General features: G+C 37.4%; 1 protein-coding gene across 10 annotated transcripts in view; it reads left to right on the top strand.

Moving 5' to 3' along the window:
- The window catches only part of LOC108750655 (tyrosine-protein phosphatase Lar-like), a 369,675-nt gene extending 359,690 nt beyond the window's left edge, over positions 1–9,985 (top strand). For all 10 annotated transcript variants that reach the window (XM_018490284.1, XM_018490283.1, XM_018490281.1 and 7 more), the window contains 2 exons: positions 8,960–9,128; positions 9,778–9,985. In XM_018490284.1, coding sequence (XP_018345786.1) covers positions 8,960–9,128; positions 9,778–9,869 — 261 coding nt within the window. In that variant the 3' untranslated portion in view covers positions 9,870–9,985. The remainder of the gene's footprint in view (positions 1–8,959; positions 9,129–9,777) is intronic.
- Positions 9,986–20,083: the final 10,098 nt, after the last annotated feature.

The following is a 20,083-nucleotide window of genomic DNA, read 5'->3' as shown; positions in this document are numbered from 1 at the left end:
GATGTATATGTCGAATGAATGAAAATATAAGTTCAGAAGATCGAGCTACATTACGTTAATGTTTATACAAGTATGTGTCTCGTTTCCCAATTGAAATAATATCATTGAAATAATCTTACGAGAATCCTTTTACGAGTACACTTTCGTTTTATCTTGACTACTTTTCACTTTGCACTTGCATGGAGGATTACTCGTGTGGATTTCCGCGAAAGCTTTCTTAGTCCAACAGACCAAGGTGCGCGTCTCTGGATCATCCTCTTTAAATATTTCGTCAGCGCTTCCGATACTTTTGGCAAAGAGATCTCATAGGAGATTACATAGGAGTTCCCATAGGATCGATTAAAGGACAGGCAAAATAATAGCGCTACTCAAACCCATACCTAATCGCGATTTTGCACGCTCATAATGATTCATGCGCTCGGGGAGGATGTTATGATGGTCTTCGGATATGATGAACGTACGGTTGCTGCGACCGATAAGGAACGGGAGGAACAACCCTTAGGAATCGTCTCGGGGGAGGGACTGACTGAAATTCTCGTCCGATAATAAAGTCGCCCCGATCGATTCACCGCGACGCGAAACATTTTCCGGCCACAAGGAATCTACCAGAGCCACCCAGGGCGCGTTTGCTTTCACGCTCCGATACACCTTATTCCTTTGATTTTGATTGAATTTCATGCCCGCGTCTATTGCGGCGACTGCACTTTGTAGCGACGCGCTGTCGCTTGTAGATGTGCGATGAAAACGCGATACGATATTAAACTATCTCTACATCTTAAAGATGTAGAACTCCAAGTGTTTTAAAACGCGCGAATAATATTTGGACAGTATGCAAAAATTCAGTGAAGAAAAGATTTGCTTTCGAAAATTCGATAAAAGTAAAAAGAAATTGATTGTTTCGATTGTTTGTGAAAAAATTTAATATATTTGTCACATATAATTTCTTAATTAGAATTAATAATATTTCATTGTTATTGTACAGTTATAAATCTATATGTGCATAGTCAATATATTGCGCGTTATTTGTATTTATCTAATTTTGTTTCTATTGACTCTGTACATTTTCATTCAAATCAGTTGAGAGATAAATTGATTTATTTTAAAATATTCTATTATGAAATATAATTAAACAAAATAACATATTAAATCTTATTTATACCTATGTTGCTCACGGAAATTTGCCAAAAAAGAAAAGAGAGTGAGGAATGAATGCCGCTGCCAAATCGATTTCCACGATATATTACGAGAAAAGGAATAAAAGCATGTTTTGCAGATCTGTGGTTACAGTTCGATGAACGAAAACACGAGTATATTAATGTCCATGAACAAATAGCAATAATTAAAAATCAATATTGCATAAGCCGGGAGGTAACCACATAATGTAATCGTGGGGCAGAGTCTTCAAAATCATTATAAAATTCATACGAAAGCTTTACGTATAATCCAATAATTTTAAATATATATATATATATATGCAACCACGAGAAACCATTGTATAATATTAAATAAAATCGTATATTTTACCAAATGACTTTATATAGTGAAAAAAATTAATTTATAATCAAATGAAATCATGTAATCTGTGGGACAATATTTCAGTTAGTGGTTACTCCTTCGACATAGGCCGTAGCTCACTTAAACTTTCTTCGTCTACAGTAGTCTACATAATTGTGACCGACATGTCCAAACAAAGTGTGATGTAACTTTGGTGGTGATGTGTTAACTTCATTGTCGCATCAATCTTTTGAAGCAACGCTCGCGAAAAAAGAGTAATCTGAACGTAGAAGATCGCTCGATATCTTGAAACAGAGCCGTATAAGAGGCGTATAAGACAAACAATAATGGATTTATGTATGCTCATAAAAGTTATTTTGCGTTCCTCCGTAGCCATTCGCCGTATGACGCACACACATGGGCGCCTCATTTTCGTGCAAATACATTCGAATCAACTATAATCTTTATTTTGTTTACTCACGTACGAAATGAAAGTATCCCTTCACGCTGAATCGCTTTTATTTACGACCATCTGCATGTCTGTTACTGTCCGGGTACCGATAAAAAGTTAATAGCAAGTCGTTAAAATGCATTCGTGCTATGTTCGTGCGTGATACGTGCCTCGAACAGAATATATTTTTCTAGCTTTTTTTGTGAAATAAATTCCTCTTATGCAGCGATTTTAAAAGAATGAGGGAAGCGAGGTAATTGGCAATTAAAAAAAACATACATATAATGTAAATATGAAGAAAATAAATTAACTTAACAAATTGCTAGTGTATGTGCTACTCGAGTCAAATCGCGTTTATTATTAGCTCTGGACTGACATAATTGCTGCGAGTTAATTAGTGATCATTTAATTGAAAATTGATGTTATGGCACTGGAAATAAGGCTCGAGCGCATTAATGAAAAACTTGAAATTTTCTCATTTTCTTTGAAGTTTTCCTTGCGGAGAATAACATCGGTAGACAGAACATTAATTATACAAGAACCGCGATTACGCGGCTTCAAACATTTTCTGTGAGAAATCGAGAGAGACTATTCTGCCTAGACGGGAGATAACAAACTTATTATTTCAACGTGAATGTGAAGCGTCGAGCATAAAATTTGAATAAATGAAAGAATAATACGTTGGTGACCTTATATTTGTGACTGTACGCGGTCCTGTTTTTCTAAATTTTTTATTCGACTCATATTAAGATATGTATTTTACTATATATAATATTTATTATCATTAGATATAACATTAACATTATCTATCGGATAATATGCGCGAAGCATAAAAAAAAAGCAGAGATTACAATGAAACAATAATTGAAAGATTTTTCTGAAATTCCTTTTTTTGTTGTATGCAACGTGAGTACTTAAACAGATAAGATTGTGTCTTCAGAATACTTCGTGGAGTAAGACGGTGCAATTTTCCAGCATTTTCCACCACAGGAAACCCGAAGTAAAATTAGGGAAAAGGATAAACGCCGAGTATATTGCGCGAGCCAAATACAGACTCTATAATTTTCCGTAATTTTCCGAGATACGGGCGAATGAGAGCGTGCACGCAGAAATGTACCTTCGAGGTGCTGAAAAGTATCTATAGTATCCGTAGAGATTTTTGCAGTTGCCCAACGAATATTGAATACGCCTAACCAAATGGAACGATCTATGTTGCGTTCGATTAAACGGGACGTTTGGTTGGGCAGCAGTGAAAAACTCGCGTCACATCGAATGTATAGTATTGAATATATCTCATAGTAAACACGTCAGGATCACGATGAAACACCAACGGTATCATGATGCCATACTGTAGAATACAGTACGTCGCTTTTTTGAAACATTTTACTGCGCTCGACGTATAGCTGGATGCTCGCCATCTCGAGGAATAGCGAAATCCTGAAATAACAGCCGATTTCAACGTAACAACTGGCAACTTTATTTCTCGGCAAGAGGCACAGCTGAATGGTGTGAAGAAAATTCGCCCGAGAGAGAGAGAGAGAGAGAGCTCTGGATTGAAGGTTGAATTTATCAAAGCAAACGAAATGGCAAATGGTGACATAAGAACGACATGAAGATAAATAGAGATAATGAATGTCGCAAAAAGGAATATCGACCAGAAATAAATGTTTAATGAATTATAATTTAATTCTTGTAATTAATTATTATAAGATTAGATTTAATTTATCTCTTTTTGTTGTCGACAATTTGAAATTTTCAGGGAGGCAAAACTGATTATAGTGTACATCATGTAAAATGAAAGTTATATACTGGATAACGAGAAGAAATTAAGCAAAACACATTAAATCTCGTTGGTTAAATCAGTGAAAAATTCGAAAAACGGCCAAACCAGTGCAAAAACAGCAGTTACGATAATATGCGAATTGGTGTCGTTTCATTTTCCATACCTATGCAATGTACCTGCTAACGATATCACCGTATTGTAATTTTGCTTAATCCACTTGTATTTTATACGCAGAGAAATATATATTTAAATTCATATAATTTGCCTACGATGTCAATCGATTTATTAATATATTAACAAATTAATATTTCGTGCAAATTCATTAAAAACTTATACAATGCGCAATGTGCGGCTATATGTGTAATATGACTAGTGCATTCAACCGCTTTGTTAATAATTTCGATACGTTTTTAGCAATCACGCGACGATAATCTGCGCTGTCCAACAAAGCAGTCGATTTTGTCGTTTTGCAATATTCTATCATATGTTATATGATTGGTGATAAGAATTAAAATAGACTATTAAAGGGCTTGAAACGACATTTAATAAATGATGGAAGGAAAAGAGGGAAAAAAATGTGCGAACAAACACAAGAAAAGGGTAGACTAAGTGCAGAACAAGAAATGCTGTTATCAAATACGCGAACGAAAACTGATAAGACGAAGTACTAAACCGTAAAGAAGCGGAAGAGAAGAAAACGGACCGTTCTAACAACCATTGAGCCCAAGATGTTCCGTTTAAGTCGACCAGCAATCCTGTGGAATGCCAATTTCCAGTAAGAACATGTAATGAGATTGACGAACTCTCTCGTCTTCATTTGCCTCCTTATCCCTTCGTGCAAACTTCCGCATGCGTCTTTAAAACTTGAGAAAATTACGGATTCTAGGACAAAATTATCTGACTCACTAAGTTAAGCTCTCTCACTGCTGATAATATCAAATAAAGTTACAATTAATTTGTAGATTGAATGAATCTTACGCCAGCAGTCTTTAATTTCTTGCGACATTTCTATACAAATTGTGAGTTTTTTACATTCTAAATTTCTTCAAATAAATAAATAAGAAAGTTTGCATTTTTTTTAAATTTAATATTGATGAGAAATGTTAATCTTAATTGTAAAAAATCTTATCCTATCAATTTCGTTTTATGTATAACTTTCATTTATTTAATAATAAAAATTCGTGTTAATACATTAACACGTATTAATAATTGAAAATTATATAAAATATAGTCTCTTTTATCAAAGAAAAGGAGAGAGAAAGATAGAGAGAGAGAGAGAGAGAGAGAGAGAGAGAGAGAGAGAGAGAAAGTAAAAGAAAGCTGAAATATTATAATAAACGTTTTGTAACTAACAGAACAAAAAATGTAAATATTCAATTTAAATGTAACGTTCATTTATTTCAGATCGATTTACAGTCACGAGAGTTAATCGGTGAGTAATTGGTCGCTGTTTTAATTCAATTGTCAATGCAGAGTCAGCACTTTATACGATTAATGAACTGAAAATTGGATATTATTTATCCATCCTGATGATCAAGTAGAATTAAATAAAAATCAATTCAATTCGAAACACATCGTTCGCCCGAGTAATTACAAGAACGTCGTTTACAATAATAATTCGCGCATATCGCGAACGTGAGTAACATAGAAAACGGCAACGTAGGCACATTAAACATTTAATACATATATATTCATATATCGCAAAATATTTAAGAGCGATCATGCTCGGTTTATCGTTCGCGTAAACTACGTTACAAAAAACGCACAAACTTCCTACGGATGAATCATAAAAGTTTAATGAATTCCTGAAACGTAAGTTTACGTTTGTGTTATGTTGTAAGTTTGAGAAATTCAACTTTGTCGGTGTTGTTTAATTTTCTGCTTGTATATAGAGGAGCGCAAGCAGCAGAAGAGACGAACGCCCTTCGAAACATTAATTTACGAGTTACCGACGGATTATAAAAACCTAACGTCGAGCTCCACGTTTCGTATAGGATAAGGAAAGTTCGGCTCTCAGAAGCGTAAGCGGCAGAAGAGCATGTCATGAACGCACGTGTCTGAGTACGCCGGCATTATTGCGCCTCGTATATATGTATACGGCCGGATTAACTATGGACTTTCCAACGAAAGTTTCGCATATTATTCTGCGTTAGACCGCAACGCGCGGTTTAGATAACGGAACGGAAGGAAGCAGTGCAGCGCGGTGCTTATCAAACTCGCGGCGGGCGGCGGGCGGCGCGCGGCCGCTAACTTTCGTCCGATTAATCGCATGCTTTGAGACTATGGGACGATGGGGGATAAACAGCGACCTGGGCGACCGATATATATTCTTATCCACGGGATTTGATACCGCGCAGGAAATGCAGCAATCCGGAAAGATTAAATTTTCTCGAGTACCTGCAGCTTATATTTGTACACTTAATGAAAGAAACTTGAAAAAAGCATTTTGTTCTTCTCAGAATGAAACAATTACGCTTTGTATGCAAATCATTTAGATTTGCTCTTTGTGAATGAAAGAAATCTGAGCGTATAATATAATATCAGAATCTTGTGCGTCGAGAAGTGAATAATGGTAAAGCAACGAGATTCTTTAATACAACTCTTTTGTACTGTATCAATTAATGCACTGGCTACTATTATAATTATTTATTTTAATTCTATTATTTATGACATACTGAATTAGATTTATAATATCAAATTATGATACTCAATTTGAGTTATTTTTAATAATTCCTATTACAGGGTAACTCCGATATATACGTCGCACCTATCAAAAACTTAATTTATTAAGTATTATTTACCATGTTTAAAATTAATGAACTACATTAGTAAAAACTTTGTACTGTTTATTACTGTGAAAAAAATATTAGAAATTCGAAATATTTATTTTTCATATTAAAAAATAAACTTTTCGAAACCCTTGCATTTTTGCCGTATATCTCATAGGAGTGGGATATATGGCTACTCAGGTAGAGAAAGGTGGATATGTGTGGCTCATGAAAAATTTATAAATAATACATATAAATAAGATGTAAAATGACATAATAACTTATAAAATGTGTTTATAAAGTTTTATTAAGGAGTAGAAATGGTAAATATGTATATGAAATAATAAATAATAATTACAAGTCCTTCCTACATATACAAGTGTTATGACATGAGGTACATATTTCATATAATGCGTTTTATTGCATTGAATTCAATATGCGCACTTTGTATGCTTCGGGCATAAATCCCGCTCGCTAAAAATGCCGCGTATCCCAAACAGGTGGGATATACAAGATAAACAAACTAAACAAAGAATACGAAAGTAAAGCACTTGTATTTTGTTACACAACATGATTTACTATTTCATTACGCGTATGTATTACGAAATAATCACAAAGTCTTTTACACGCCTTGCAGTAATCATTTTATGTAGACTTTAATTTATGATGGCGTTACCTATTACAGTGACAAATCGATTCAACTCACATTAGTTTCATTAATATTAACAGTAAGAAATTGAAAGCATAACACAATACTAATATAACATAAAGGCATGTAACAGAATAGTTGCGGGAAAATTATCCCCACTCCTTCTATTTTTTCTGACTTCTGCGGTGTATGTAAATCCCAGAGCGGCGAATTTACTTGCCGAAGTTACTCTATAAGTTGTTATTGTCATTACTCAATATGTCGTTAATTTAACTAAAATAATAGAATTAATAATTTGACTAAAAAAATTTATTAAAGACTCAAATTTATGATTTATTAAGTGCATACATTAATATGAACATTGTTTACTTTAAAACTAACCGCAGAAATGGGTTAATTATATTTTGATACGTGGAAGTTGAAATAACAAAATGTTATTTTTTACTTAAAGGATTGGTTTACCATTGCTCCTTTATCTAACAATATATCAATTTTAGATTCTTTTGTTTATTGAATTATAAAGAAGATGTCGTATTTTAGCAAAATTTTAAATTTGAAATGTTAAAAAACGATTTTTATAAAAGTGCAGAGTGCAAGAGAAATTAAATTAAAGATTATGATAATGATTTTTTCATTTAACATTTCTTTTTACCAAGATAATTCTGAGAGGACATGACGTCCGAATTTTTTAACACCGAAATATAGCCAAGAAGCAAATATCCAACATGTTGTCGAGGATGTTCTACAATTCTCAATCCCTTAAGAAGGCTTACGTACCTCTCAGATGAAGGTACACTGTCGTAAGGTTCCAACTGCGGATTATTTATTTAAAAATCCTTTTTAGCTCTCGCGACGTTTTCTGCTTTTTATTCCTTTCATTCGCGTATACCTAATGTTGGATTCTACCAACCTCGTGTTAAAGCGACACTCACGAGCGTTGTCAAGTGGAACAGACATAGGATAAATACGACGCGCGTTCGTCGGGGTCTTGAGACGAGTGCACTACTAGCATTTGGACGTTGCAGCCAATTTTCGTAGCGTAAATGTGCAGGCTTAAATAACATTCGTGAAATGTTTTGATTATTCCAACAGATTAAGTATTCTTTGCATGCGAGAAACACATTAGTCTTTTGTTAAACAACAAAATGTGTTTTATTGTTTATAATAAAAATTGTTTTATAATAAAAAATGTGCCAGGTTTTACTTTTGCAACAAGAATTACAGGAATAATTTTTTCATTTCCTTCAATATTTCCTAGCCATTAAAAAGATTAAAATACGTACTTATATTTTAAGAAAATTGACACATCTACCAATAATTCGAGGGAATAATTAAAAAATTATAAAAAGTTGAACAATAAACTGAGATCCATCACCGAAGATTACCCTGGAATAATATTTATCTTGGGAAATATTCTCGGGTCATAAGAGTCGCCAGCGAGGTAATTTGCACCGAACGTCGGGGCAAACCTCTTTCATATCACTAAACGTCGTGGGATATACTTTATAATCTCTTTCAAATCTCTTTCAATCTTATACACGTTAAGAATTCTCATTGAAAGAGGGGATACTTTTTTTAACGATATTTTTTTCTAACCTCGTCCGTGCTCTTCGTGCGAACCGAAAGGGAGTCCTTCTACAAGCTTCGTCGTCTTCATAACTCTTCAGTACTCGTCGGAGTACTTGCCTAATAAAAATTGTATCCGACATTGGCTAGCCGATTTCTCATTCGCTTCCATCCTCACCAACTTAATTCTCATCCACTCGGAGAGACCGACACCTTCTCTAAGAACGATCGCCCGATCTCTGTTCCAGATAATCAGCTACGACTCGAGCAGAGGCGGCGTCTCCGTGGTCACGGAGAAGGGTGACAGCACGACGAGTTTCCTCTTGGTGCAAGAAGCGAAGCCGTCGGACTCGGGACGGTACACTTGTAACCCCAGTAATGCTCAACCGAAATCGATCACCGTACACGTACTCAACGGTGAGTAATCGATGATACGAAGACGGTGCGCCAGCTTCTTCTCAGCTCGTGATTAACAACGATCGTATACATTAAAAACAGAACATCGGATAATATTGGAAGCATGAACTTCTGAGAAATCATACGTTTTTATGCAATTTCACGGCGGATGTAGTGCTACAGCTTTCTTAAGAAATATTTTATCCCTGTTTCTTTTATTTCACTAATTTCTATGATTTTTCGTTAACATCTTGTTAATATCTTGCAATTGTTGTATATTGTTGCGAATTTTTAATTGTTAATACGTGAATACTGTAATTACGACGTAAGCTATTTTACGCGATGACTATTTTTTTGTATACAGTTTATCGTATTATGTATTATATTTAAAATATTAATTCGATATCTCTCTAAGAGTGTTTTTATGGTCACGTGGACTCGTCCGTAGGATCGGCAAATTCTCTTTTTGGAATGAAAGAACGCATTTTACGAAGGAGAGAAACCGCGCGCCAATTGCGAGAAATAATTAGCTAAATTGCATTCGATTTCGGCTGGGCGTGAAAAAAGACGATGTGAAAAAGAAAAGGAGAGAAGAAGAATAGGAAACGGCAAGCGAGAATGCCAAGCGCCGCGGGTCTTCAGAAAATTTAAGTGTTGCCCTCTGTTTCAGGAGAGTATCCCGCGGCAATGCAGCACGGCGGTCAGGCCAAACAACCGAGGCTGTACTCCCTTCTGCTCTGCCTGTGTCTGCTACTTTACTAATTGCTCCATTCCATCGCGCATTTTCGAAGGGAGAAATCAGAAGGCACTTCCCAGAAAGCGAAGAAGAAGAGAGCGAACGAAAGAACGAGCGAATGAGAGAATGTATGAAAGAGAAAAGGAGAAAGAGAGGGAGAGAGAGGAAGAGAGAGAGAGAGAGAGAGAGAGAGAGAGAGAGGTATTTCCGTCACGAGTTGCGCGAACGTTGCCCAGGTGTCATGGAAGCCACAGCGAGATACGTGCGACGATGTGCATCCGACAGAGAGACGCTTTTGACTGTGCACCGGAACGATGAACTCTTTCGCAACGACGCGCCGTTTGTCGATGCAACCGAGCGACGACGACGTGTCCGGAAGGGCAGCGCAACGACTACAGGATGATGCTTTTAACAATGAGACCGCGCGCGATTCGGAATTGCGAATATACAATAATACATGTAAGAGAAATCATGAAATTCCTATATATGTAATAGCCGTCGATGAACAGTCGGTTTTATTATAACAATAGGTTGCTTATTCATAAATAAAATCATAAATTCGACCGAAAACACGGAGTAAGTATCCATTATTCGTTGACTAAAACGTAATTCTACATTCATGAGTAAAAGCTGAATAAAGTGCAATTGAAATTATTATTCAAGATGTCGCCGAAATCACGCGTTTCTACAATCGAGTTCGTTTAAACATCCTTGATAATCCTCTAATAATCCTTAATTTAAAATTCTCTTCAAGTTCTCGAAAGCGCCGGAACGTAACTTTCGCGCGACTCATTTTGTATATTTCGCTCAAGAACATCGAATTCCGAATCGTTCACAACTTCGAGATCTTCGAAACACAATCGAAACACACTTTCTTTTCAATACGACTGCAAATACTTCTGGTTTGAGAAAAACGTGAATCTTCCGAGACATCTTGTACACACCGCGAATAACGGAAGATAAAATGTGAAACGTACAACATGTGTTCAGCAGGCAAAAAGGGATTGAGAATATGGAGAAGAGAGGACTGGATACGCGTATCGGCAATGCTCGTTTTTCTCTCCTTCTTTATTCGAAATAATCGTTTCGAATAAAGTCGAAAGGTCTGCCGATTCATGGACTTTCTCAGCTGGTAAGACTAGCGGCGCGTGACGCGAGTGCATCGAGGACGAGAGAATCGGAGAGAACGAATTCCATGAGAACGTTGCCGTGCAACAGCGGCTTTGACCAAGTACCACGCTTCGAAATTCGCGCCTGTGTGACCATCGGTTACTACGACCGGTGTGTATGTACCTCTGTACATATACCGCGATACATCGATTCTTCCTTGGCGGCGTGTACAAGGAACCTTTTGTCGAGATCCTCCAGAGTCAGTCTCGTGTTCCAATATTGACGCCGCATTTCCGGCCAGTAAAGAGCGAACGGCGAAATCTGGAATTTCTACGCCGGAAGGCGTATTGCGGAGGCGATTACCGCGTAATCGGATCGCGCAGTCTCGCGGCTCTTTTCTTACTGTTGTGTTTTTCCTTTACCGCATACCGCATTTTAAAATCAATTAGCGAGCGATAAAACCCGCGTACAACACGCGACTATCGATCGGCGACAGGTAGCGATGTTCAGATTGCCTATTTCTTGAATTTGTCTCGACTAAACACTATCCCGCTACTTGACAATCAAAGAACGTCGTTAAGTCTAAAGCGGCGCAATTAGCTTACGCGGAATAGAAATTGCGCGTTATGAGATTCAGCAGTAATTACTCTTCTGTTCCGACAGTTACCTCAAAAGGTGCAGAGACAAAGCGAGAGATTCACATCGTGTATAATGATATTTGTATTAAATTCAATCGCGTTATTTGATGCGTTTCAAAATTTCGAGGAAGAACAGAATCTTTTATATTACAAAGCAAAGCATATTTATGTTGATGAAACAATGCGCAAAAGGATTTTTCCAGATATATTAATATTAATAGAATTAATTCACAGCGATGTACCTTTAGTATGCAAGATTTCGAGATTTCGAGATTTCGACCAGCGATCGTATCTTTGTCGCATAAAACAAATTAAATTTCGCAAACGCACTTCTTTCTGCCGGAATTAGTAGAAATAAAACAACATGCACAAAACGTCAGATGAAAATATTTTACAGTACGGGATTAAAATGAAATCCTCTTAATTAATTCAAATATGCTGAATCTTTCTTCATGTATGCGTTTGCATTGTTTACGCAATCCTACAAATACAAACCCATCCGTGTTGGCAAAGGGAAAGAAAAAAACAAATCGCGAGATATCAAGCAAATTTATTTTTCTACTCCTCGGGAGAGCATTTCCCGGGTAGAAGACAGAAGATAATGAAAAAAAGTCGGTCATGCGTGCAACCCGTATATATAGTATAGCGTGCACGTGAGCGGCAAGAATGGCGTACGCGATGAGAGTAGCAACGAGAACGCATCGTCCTAATCGATCAAGTGTACGCGAAAGATACGAGATACGTTCAATTCAATTAGTTCTCGCAATTCTCTTTTTTTCTTTACAACAACTCTCTATTTGTCTTTACGAGTGGTACGGGGAGCTTCGAGTATAATATCGAATTTCTGCGACGCTCTCAGCGTAACTCATAATTCTTGCTTGCGCTATTGCTGTCCCATTTGTTTCTTACATTGCAGGTACTTTGTCTACTTCTCGTCGAAACAAAGTCGTTACGGAAGGATTCATTGTTCATTATTTTCTTTCATGCTCCCATTCTTAAATCGAAACGCTTAAATTGAAACGCTGAGATAATAAAATTAGAAAATTCGCATTTTCCATTCAGGCGTATACATTTGAAATTGTTAAAGAATTTTTTTTTTAAATCTTGCAAAAATCTACATAACTTACGTTAATGAATCTATTTCCGTGTACATGTCACAGAGGCGCATTTCATTCGTTTAAAAACCTTGGCGAGATGAAAAAGCAAAATTTTTAATCCCGCCAAATTTCATATAATTCTTTGATTATCTCTACCTTTTCGAACGACGAAATGACGGAAATGAGAAGACATTTAGATATTTCTCATTTATTGGGACAACTACTCCCAATCGGGGATGCGCGCAAATAGCTATTATAGCCGGTGACCGATTTAAAATACATTTAGGAACTCGTAAACGACTTCTTGTTCGGCACACCGCATAATTCAGTATGACCGCGTTTCGCTACCGTCGACGACGTAGCGGGTTCGTAACTATTAATAAAACTCGGAGCTGTCGCGAACGCGAACGGGAAGTAAATGGTAGCTGGAAAATATGAATAATGAATGAAAAAGGTGCGGGTAAACGCCTTGAGAGGAGCTGAAAGCGTGTGCGCTGAGTGCGTGCGCGTGAGTACGAAAGACGAGAGCGATCCCCGAGTATCCGCGACGGAAGAGCGTGATTAAAAAAGTTTTCAACGATCAGTAATACAATAGCTCGACCACGCGTAAGAACGCCTCTTGTCGACGTCGCTGTCGTCGTCAACCAGATAATCCAATCCCTGTCTCAACCCCAGACCCCCCCCCTTATTTCCCGGACAAAAAAGATCGCCGACCCTCGGCCCTCCGGCCCTGGTAACCGGCGGCTGAAGTGCGCTGGACCCTTTCTCCATTACCTCCCATCTCCCATCTACAACCTCTCCATTCTTCCTTCTCCTGGTCGGAAAATCAGTCAGTTACCAAACTACTGACAGGAAAAAAGTGCATGGGAGTGGTAGTAGGTCGCGTGACGACACTCTCGCCGATCCGCCTTCATTTATCAAGTTAAACGCAAGGTACGCCACATAATGTCTCGGTATCGAGGTTCTCCAAGCGGACGCGATGTATCTATATACGCTCGGCTTCGTACTCTACATTACGCGTTCTCGCGCGTATACACTGCACGTCGGTTAATCCTCCCTGTGCCCCTTACCTCATACGAGCACTGGAGGATTAACGCGCGGTTTCAACATCAATCGCGGCCATTATATTAATTCTTATAATAAACCTTTTCAACGCGAAAAGTATCAACGCGAGTGTGATCCGAAGTATACGATATATCTCAAAAAGCAATAGGTACATCTAACGCTACAACCAGAAGATAAAAATCGACGCATCTAGATCATCCAACATTTTCACAACGACGAACGGAGAATGGGAAACGTACAACGGCTTGTTATAAGAGAGTACTATTAACATATTTGTACAAAATATAATACCATAAATTGGCAACAAAGAAAAAACGCAGAAAAAATTATACTTTTCGTACGCACAAGTGTACGATAAGTGTACGATAAAAACCATCATACGGCTTGTAATAAAAAGAGTGTAAATTGGTGCGCTGGGCTTTTCTCGGGTTATCTGCGCGAAGGATCCGGCTGATTTATGTACGAACGTGATTTCGAGGCATTGTAATAATTCAAGATCGCTATCCAGCTGTACTTGTACTGTAGAGCATCGTATTCTTCGATACATTTTCAATCGTCGATGGAAAGCCTCGGAGGGAGTGAACATGGCGCTGCGCAATAGGAAACCGGAGGTTCGGAGTGCATGCAACGCGTGCCTATCGTCGTTTCTTGGTATTTCCATCCACTTTTATTCTTTACTATAATAGCATCCGACATGAGAATGCCGTTCGTGACCGGCAAACGAGACTCTCTATATGCTTGCACTCGGTCGGACGTGCTCGTTTTTCCTCTCGTTTCGCTTTTCCGGGACGTCCGCAGCTTCGTGTACGTGCAGCCGGCTTTAATTAAAAATGAGCGGCACTTTTTCTCATATTACGTCAACGGGGTAAATGTTATTGTTTCATTTCTGATTGTTCACTATCTTCATATATTTTATACGAATTGTTTCATATGCGATCGCGTTTCAATTCGAATAAACAAGACAGTCGGAAAAATATGATCAACATCACATCAAACATCATAGAATGCAAACAATTTACATAAAACTTAATTTAAAAAATAGATTTTACGTTCGAACATTTTCTTTTCGAATCAAGGAAGAGACATGTTTTAGTGATTATTTTATGATCGCTTTGGCAGATGAGAAATATATACATTTTCTACTGATGACTTTAATCAATTAAAGGAGAGAGTAAATGTCAAGTGGGTTTTTTCTTTTTTTTTTTTATTATATATTTATAAGAACAAAGGTACGCAAAAATCGAATAAAGATTAACGTGTATATTTTCCTGAGAATGTTCGCATCTTACGTTGTAAACCAGATGTAATAATAAACGCGTCGTCGAATGAATATAAGTACGAAAGAGAGCGGAATCTTCTAACTTAATGTACTACTAGAGTCAATTTACATTATCATTTATGTTAGATACTTAGGTCCACGAAGTACATCGTCCGACGACCACCTCCTCTCTTCGAAGAGCGCGCGCGCCACTCATTAAGGCGCAAAACTAAACGTCGGTATAATTTCCGACTCCTGTTACAAGCGCAGCAGCGAGGTCGTTACCGCCGCGAATTAGAGTCGCGTTACAAAGCCAACGTAGCAAACTCACTCGAGTTGGATGACGTCGTTGCGCGTTTCCCGAACGGAACATTGGCCAAAAACGATATCGAGCTGGCAGCATGAAAGAATGCCTGTTCAGAGAGAGAGAGAGAGAGAGAGAGAGAGAGAGAGAGAGAGAGAGAGAGAGATAAAAAGGCACCTTCGTCTGTTCCTTCACATCGCAAGTCTACTTCTGAATCAAGAGATTCTTTATCGCGCGCGACGAAAGTAGTTTGACGAGAATATTTCCTTAGAGAAAAAAAAATGTCAAAGAATACGTTTGTGTTTTGTTGGAAAATGTCAGTGTATTACTTTCTCTGCGATCTAGGGATAAAAGCTGATATATTTACGAGCACGTCGCGGCGCGCGTCGATGTCACATCGCAAAATATGCAAGTGGATGCGTGTCATATTTTAATTCGAAACGAACACGATTACGGATTAAAACTTTTACCTATCTTGGGCATTCCGTGTCTCTTCCGCAGCTAGAGATCTGTCGGATCTGTCCGAGCTTAGCACGTTTATAGGGTTTGTAAAGTAACTTTATACGGTTTTTATACCAGCACCGAGACGAAACGGCCACTGCCAAAGCGGATTCGCGAAACATGGATGCTCACGAGTATGAAATGCCTATATCGGTAAAAATGCAATTTTGCGTGTGGAAAAAGTCGCGCGACTGCAATTCTCCGTGAATTTTTGCAGCAGCCGGACGTTTGGCGCTGTACAATTCGCGGTTTTAATTTACACATTAAATAGTTGTGCTAAAAAGCAGATTGAGTCGCGCTTAGTAATCGCGATGCACGTTAGTATTCAGCGACAATCGGTGTGCCGACTGCGCAGTAGTAGATTCTATACTTCCGCATAATACTGGATGTGAACGTCGAGAGAAGAACGCTCGGGTATGCCAAGTGAAATAAAAGAATAGGGAAAGGAAGAACGAGAACGTGAGGGGGAAAAAAAGGAATAATCGCGTAACAGTTAACATGGAGAGGCGTGATACGCTTAGAAAGCCGCGCGCCGCGCCGTTTTTCATTCGGATAGCAGGATACGCAAATAAAAGGAGCAGTGCGTGCCGCGGTTTCGTTATTCCACCTCCCTGGTATCAGTGCACGCTCGAGTAAGCTTGTACCCGTGAAGGAAATTCTCCGTCACGATTCGTCGAATCTCGATACTCGCGAGAATGTATCTCGAGCGAGAAACGTAATTATGCGAATCCCGAAACTGATTGTCGTTAGGGAGGGAAATAAGTGGAGAAAATCAGACTATGTCAAACGATGCGTCCGTTCGTTCAATATTCGATAAATTTTACCGCTCAAATTACACGCAGTATATCTATCCTTTTATTCTTGATTGATCAACTTGGTTTATTATAATAATAATGTTAATATTTGTGAAAATATTGCGGTCTCGAAAATGATTGATTTATGCCCATATTTCTGATAATGTAGATTAATTTTAATCTCGAGTCATTTTACTGTTTACATTTTTTTCTAATTCTTAAAATTAGAAAATTAATGAACATTGGACGAATTAAATTCGTGCTTATTTAAGAGATAACATTTCTTTCTTCTATCTTTTTCAATCAATCACTTTGGTTCATTGATTTGTGATTTAATTTGTCGCGATTAGAATGTCGATTTCTGTTTCGAATAGCAGCAAACCAAAGACTTCCAAATGTAGAGGAAAGGCTCCTATTATGAAATGCCGAGTTCATTTTGGGTAAATGTTACAAGCTTATGGGCAGAATTTTAAAAAATAATAAGTCATTTGAAAAGGAATTTACTAAGCTTTGAGATAATGTGTTGTAAAATTTAATTCAAATTCTATTTTTTTTTAATTAAAGAAATGTAAAAAGTAAGCTAAAAATTGCAAAGTCAAAAAAATAATACTCCTAATATGAGATGCCCCGAAAAATCGGAAATAAACGCAAAATACATCAGTATTGGAATTAAAAAACTTTATTTTATGTTTCTAAAATAACACTACAACAATACAAATAATAACAATACAAACACAACCAGAGGAGCAAAATATTTGTAGCGTGCGATGCATTGCATCCAGGACTTGTCTCTTCAGGTAGTTGAAACCAAGCGTCGCAGAAACAGGCACTCGATGTTCATTCCGGTTGTCATTTTTATTATTATACAATAACATTTATATTTTAGCAACGATTTTCACTATGACGTAGGAGCATAAGTTATTTTATGTTAGAATATCCTAGATATCTTATATTACGATTTCCACGCCTTACAGTTTTACGATCATCAAATCTAACTTCTATAATTAAGCAATTCAACATATCCCATATTTTTCTATCAGTACGATCTTACTCTATCACTACATGAAGAATTTATTGTATATTTTAAATATTTTGTAAATATATTACAAATATTTTTACTTTTATAAAATAACAAACAGGGTTTAAAGGCTCATCTTAATGAAACTTGAAAACATCTAAATTCTATAATAAAATTTTTTTACAGCGACTACAGGCATCTAATAATGAATTTTCCACTAAATAGTTTTCAATCCAAGAGCAATAAATTCATGGTGGAATCAATAGATAGGGTTTAATTAGTTCAACAGAAACGCCAATATCTCATATTAGGCGCCTGTCTCATAATAGGGGATTTTCCTCTACACAATAATGTTTGACACGTTGATATATTCTTACACCAAACTAAATATCAAGAATTCAATGTCAAAATATTAAATGATCATACTTTTAATAAATAATTACTCATCGGAATATTTTTCCGATCAACGTTGTACAACACGATCGATCGATCTTTTTTCGATCATCTGTGTATTTACCAATTTTTCGCATGTGCAAATTTCCAATAACTACGCTGCGATGTGTATATTTTTTATTCGAAAATCTGACCAACGAGATAAAAAAAAAAGAGTATAAACTGAAAAACAAAAAAGAAAATGTGGAAAATCACTTTTATTCATTCGGCACGGCACAAATTAGTATGCAGCGCGATACGCTGACGAGCAAGAGGATTTTACGTGACGATTTATAAAAAGTCGGGGCATTGTGTGCGCTATCGAGTACGAGACGCGATATACGACGATGACGACGATTCGTTAACCTTCGATAGTATGAGACCTGCACGCAAAACGCATTTCTCCTCACATTCACTCAACTTTGCACGTTTTCTCAAATTATAGGTATCTTCGTCGCTGATATTGAAAGACTCTTATTACGTTTAGATCGTTTTATTGATTAATTTTTAAACATAGTAAAAATTATTATCTTCTTGTTTTATAGCACATTCGAGTTTGTTAAATCTGTTTGTAGTATATCAAGGATGGAATTGTACATCAGGTAAAGTTGTAGGTATCTCGAGATATAGTGAAATACTCTTTGATATTCCAAATATGATGCAACATGTATGATTGAAAGAGAACAAAAGGCAAATTTAGCGCAACGCAACTTACTCATCACATATATATATATATTTCCAATGGATGGTTAATAATAGCCGAATTAATGACGAATAATCGAGCGGTTATCGTTTAATGATATTCAGTTCCGTACAATATTCGCATAATGATTATGCGCACACGCGGGTCATGGAAACCGAGTGCAGGCAGCCTAATTTCGACGATTAAATCAATGACCACGATGCCAGGCATTGATACGTGCAATCTGCATTTTCCGCTTGTGCGTTACATCTCGCTCGGGCGGAATTCATCAGAGTTTGACGAATTAAATGAACATTACGCGGCATACGCGCACAATAAACCATCTTTGTCGATGACGGACTTTCAATCGACATTACTTCTCTCGTCTATAATGTAAATATGTACTTAAAAGGCTGTTTAGTTGTTTAGTTGGTCTCGACAATATGACGATTACGACGTTATCGCATTTATCACTATACTACGATTCATTTTGTACGACATGCCTGTGTATGTATTCGTGCGTGCTGCGTGCGTGCGTGCGTGCGTGCGTGCGTGCGTGCATGCATGTGGGTATAATCTTGATCACTGCGGTGATGATGAATGCAGTATTAAAAGTCAAGGGAAGTAACATTGGAATTTAGTATGTAATGTTAGGCGTCATAAATGAATTATATCGAGTGTGACGAAGCAGAGCACCATCGTGATGTGCCGTACTTTAATTACATTGCATACAACATGAAATACCGCAGATAATTCGGTAAATCGAGCGACGATATATGATTTAAATGCAAATGCTGACGACGTCGTGCGCATACCGTGTGTCACCGTAAAACAACGTATTGTCGTTCGCATGATTTGCATCCAGTCAATGTGAGGAAGACGAAAAATTCTTCGCTTCAAGCCGACGGGACCCGACGGTGAATTTGTATGCATGCGAGATGATCGTCGCTTTATGTGCTCATGTTTAGCGGCGGGATGTGAGGAAGACCAACAGAGAGAGAGAGAGAGAGCGAGAGAGCGAGAGAGAGAGAGAGAGAGAGAGAGAGAGAGATTTTCCAAAAAAACAAAGGATTTCCAGAACTTTAATAAATAATAATTAACGTTTTCGTTTTTTTTTTATACAATCTTGGCATAATGCTTGAATTAGCCAAAAATATTGAAAAAAGTACATTTCTGTTGAAATTTCGGAGAAAAAAAAGAGAGGAAGAGAGAGAGAGAGAGAGAGAGAGAGAGAGAGAAGAGAGAGAAAGAGAAATTCTGGATCCGCCAGTGGACGAGAGAGACAGAGTGTGCCTGTGCTAATTACATCCGTAAATCTTACATGAAATCGCCGCATGACGT

Source organism: Trachymyrmex septentrionalis, unplaced genomic scaffold (genome assembly GCF_001594115.1).
Source record: "Trachymyrmex septentrionalis isolate Tsep2-gDNA-1 unplaced genomic scaffold, Tsep1.0 scaffold37, whole genome shotgun sequence".
Taxonomy (NCBI): Eukaryota; Metazoa; Arthropoda; class Insecta; order Hymenoptera; family Formicidae; genus Trachymyrmex; species Trachymyrmex septentrionalis.
Note: the sequence above shows the minus strand (reverse complement) of the source record. Positions and strands in the feature narration are given on the sequence as shown.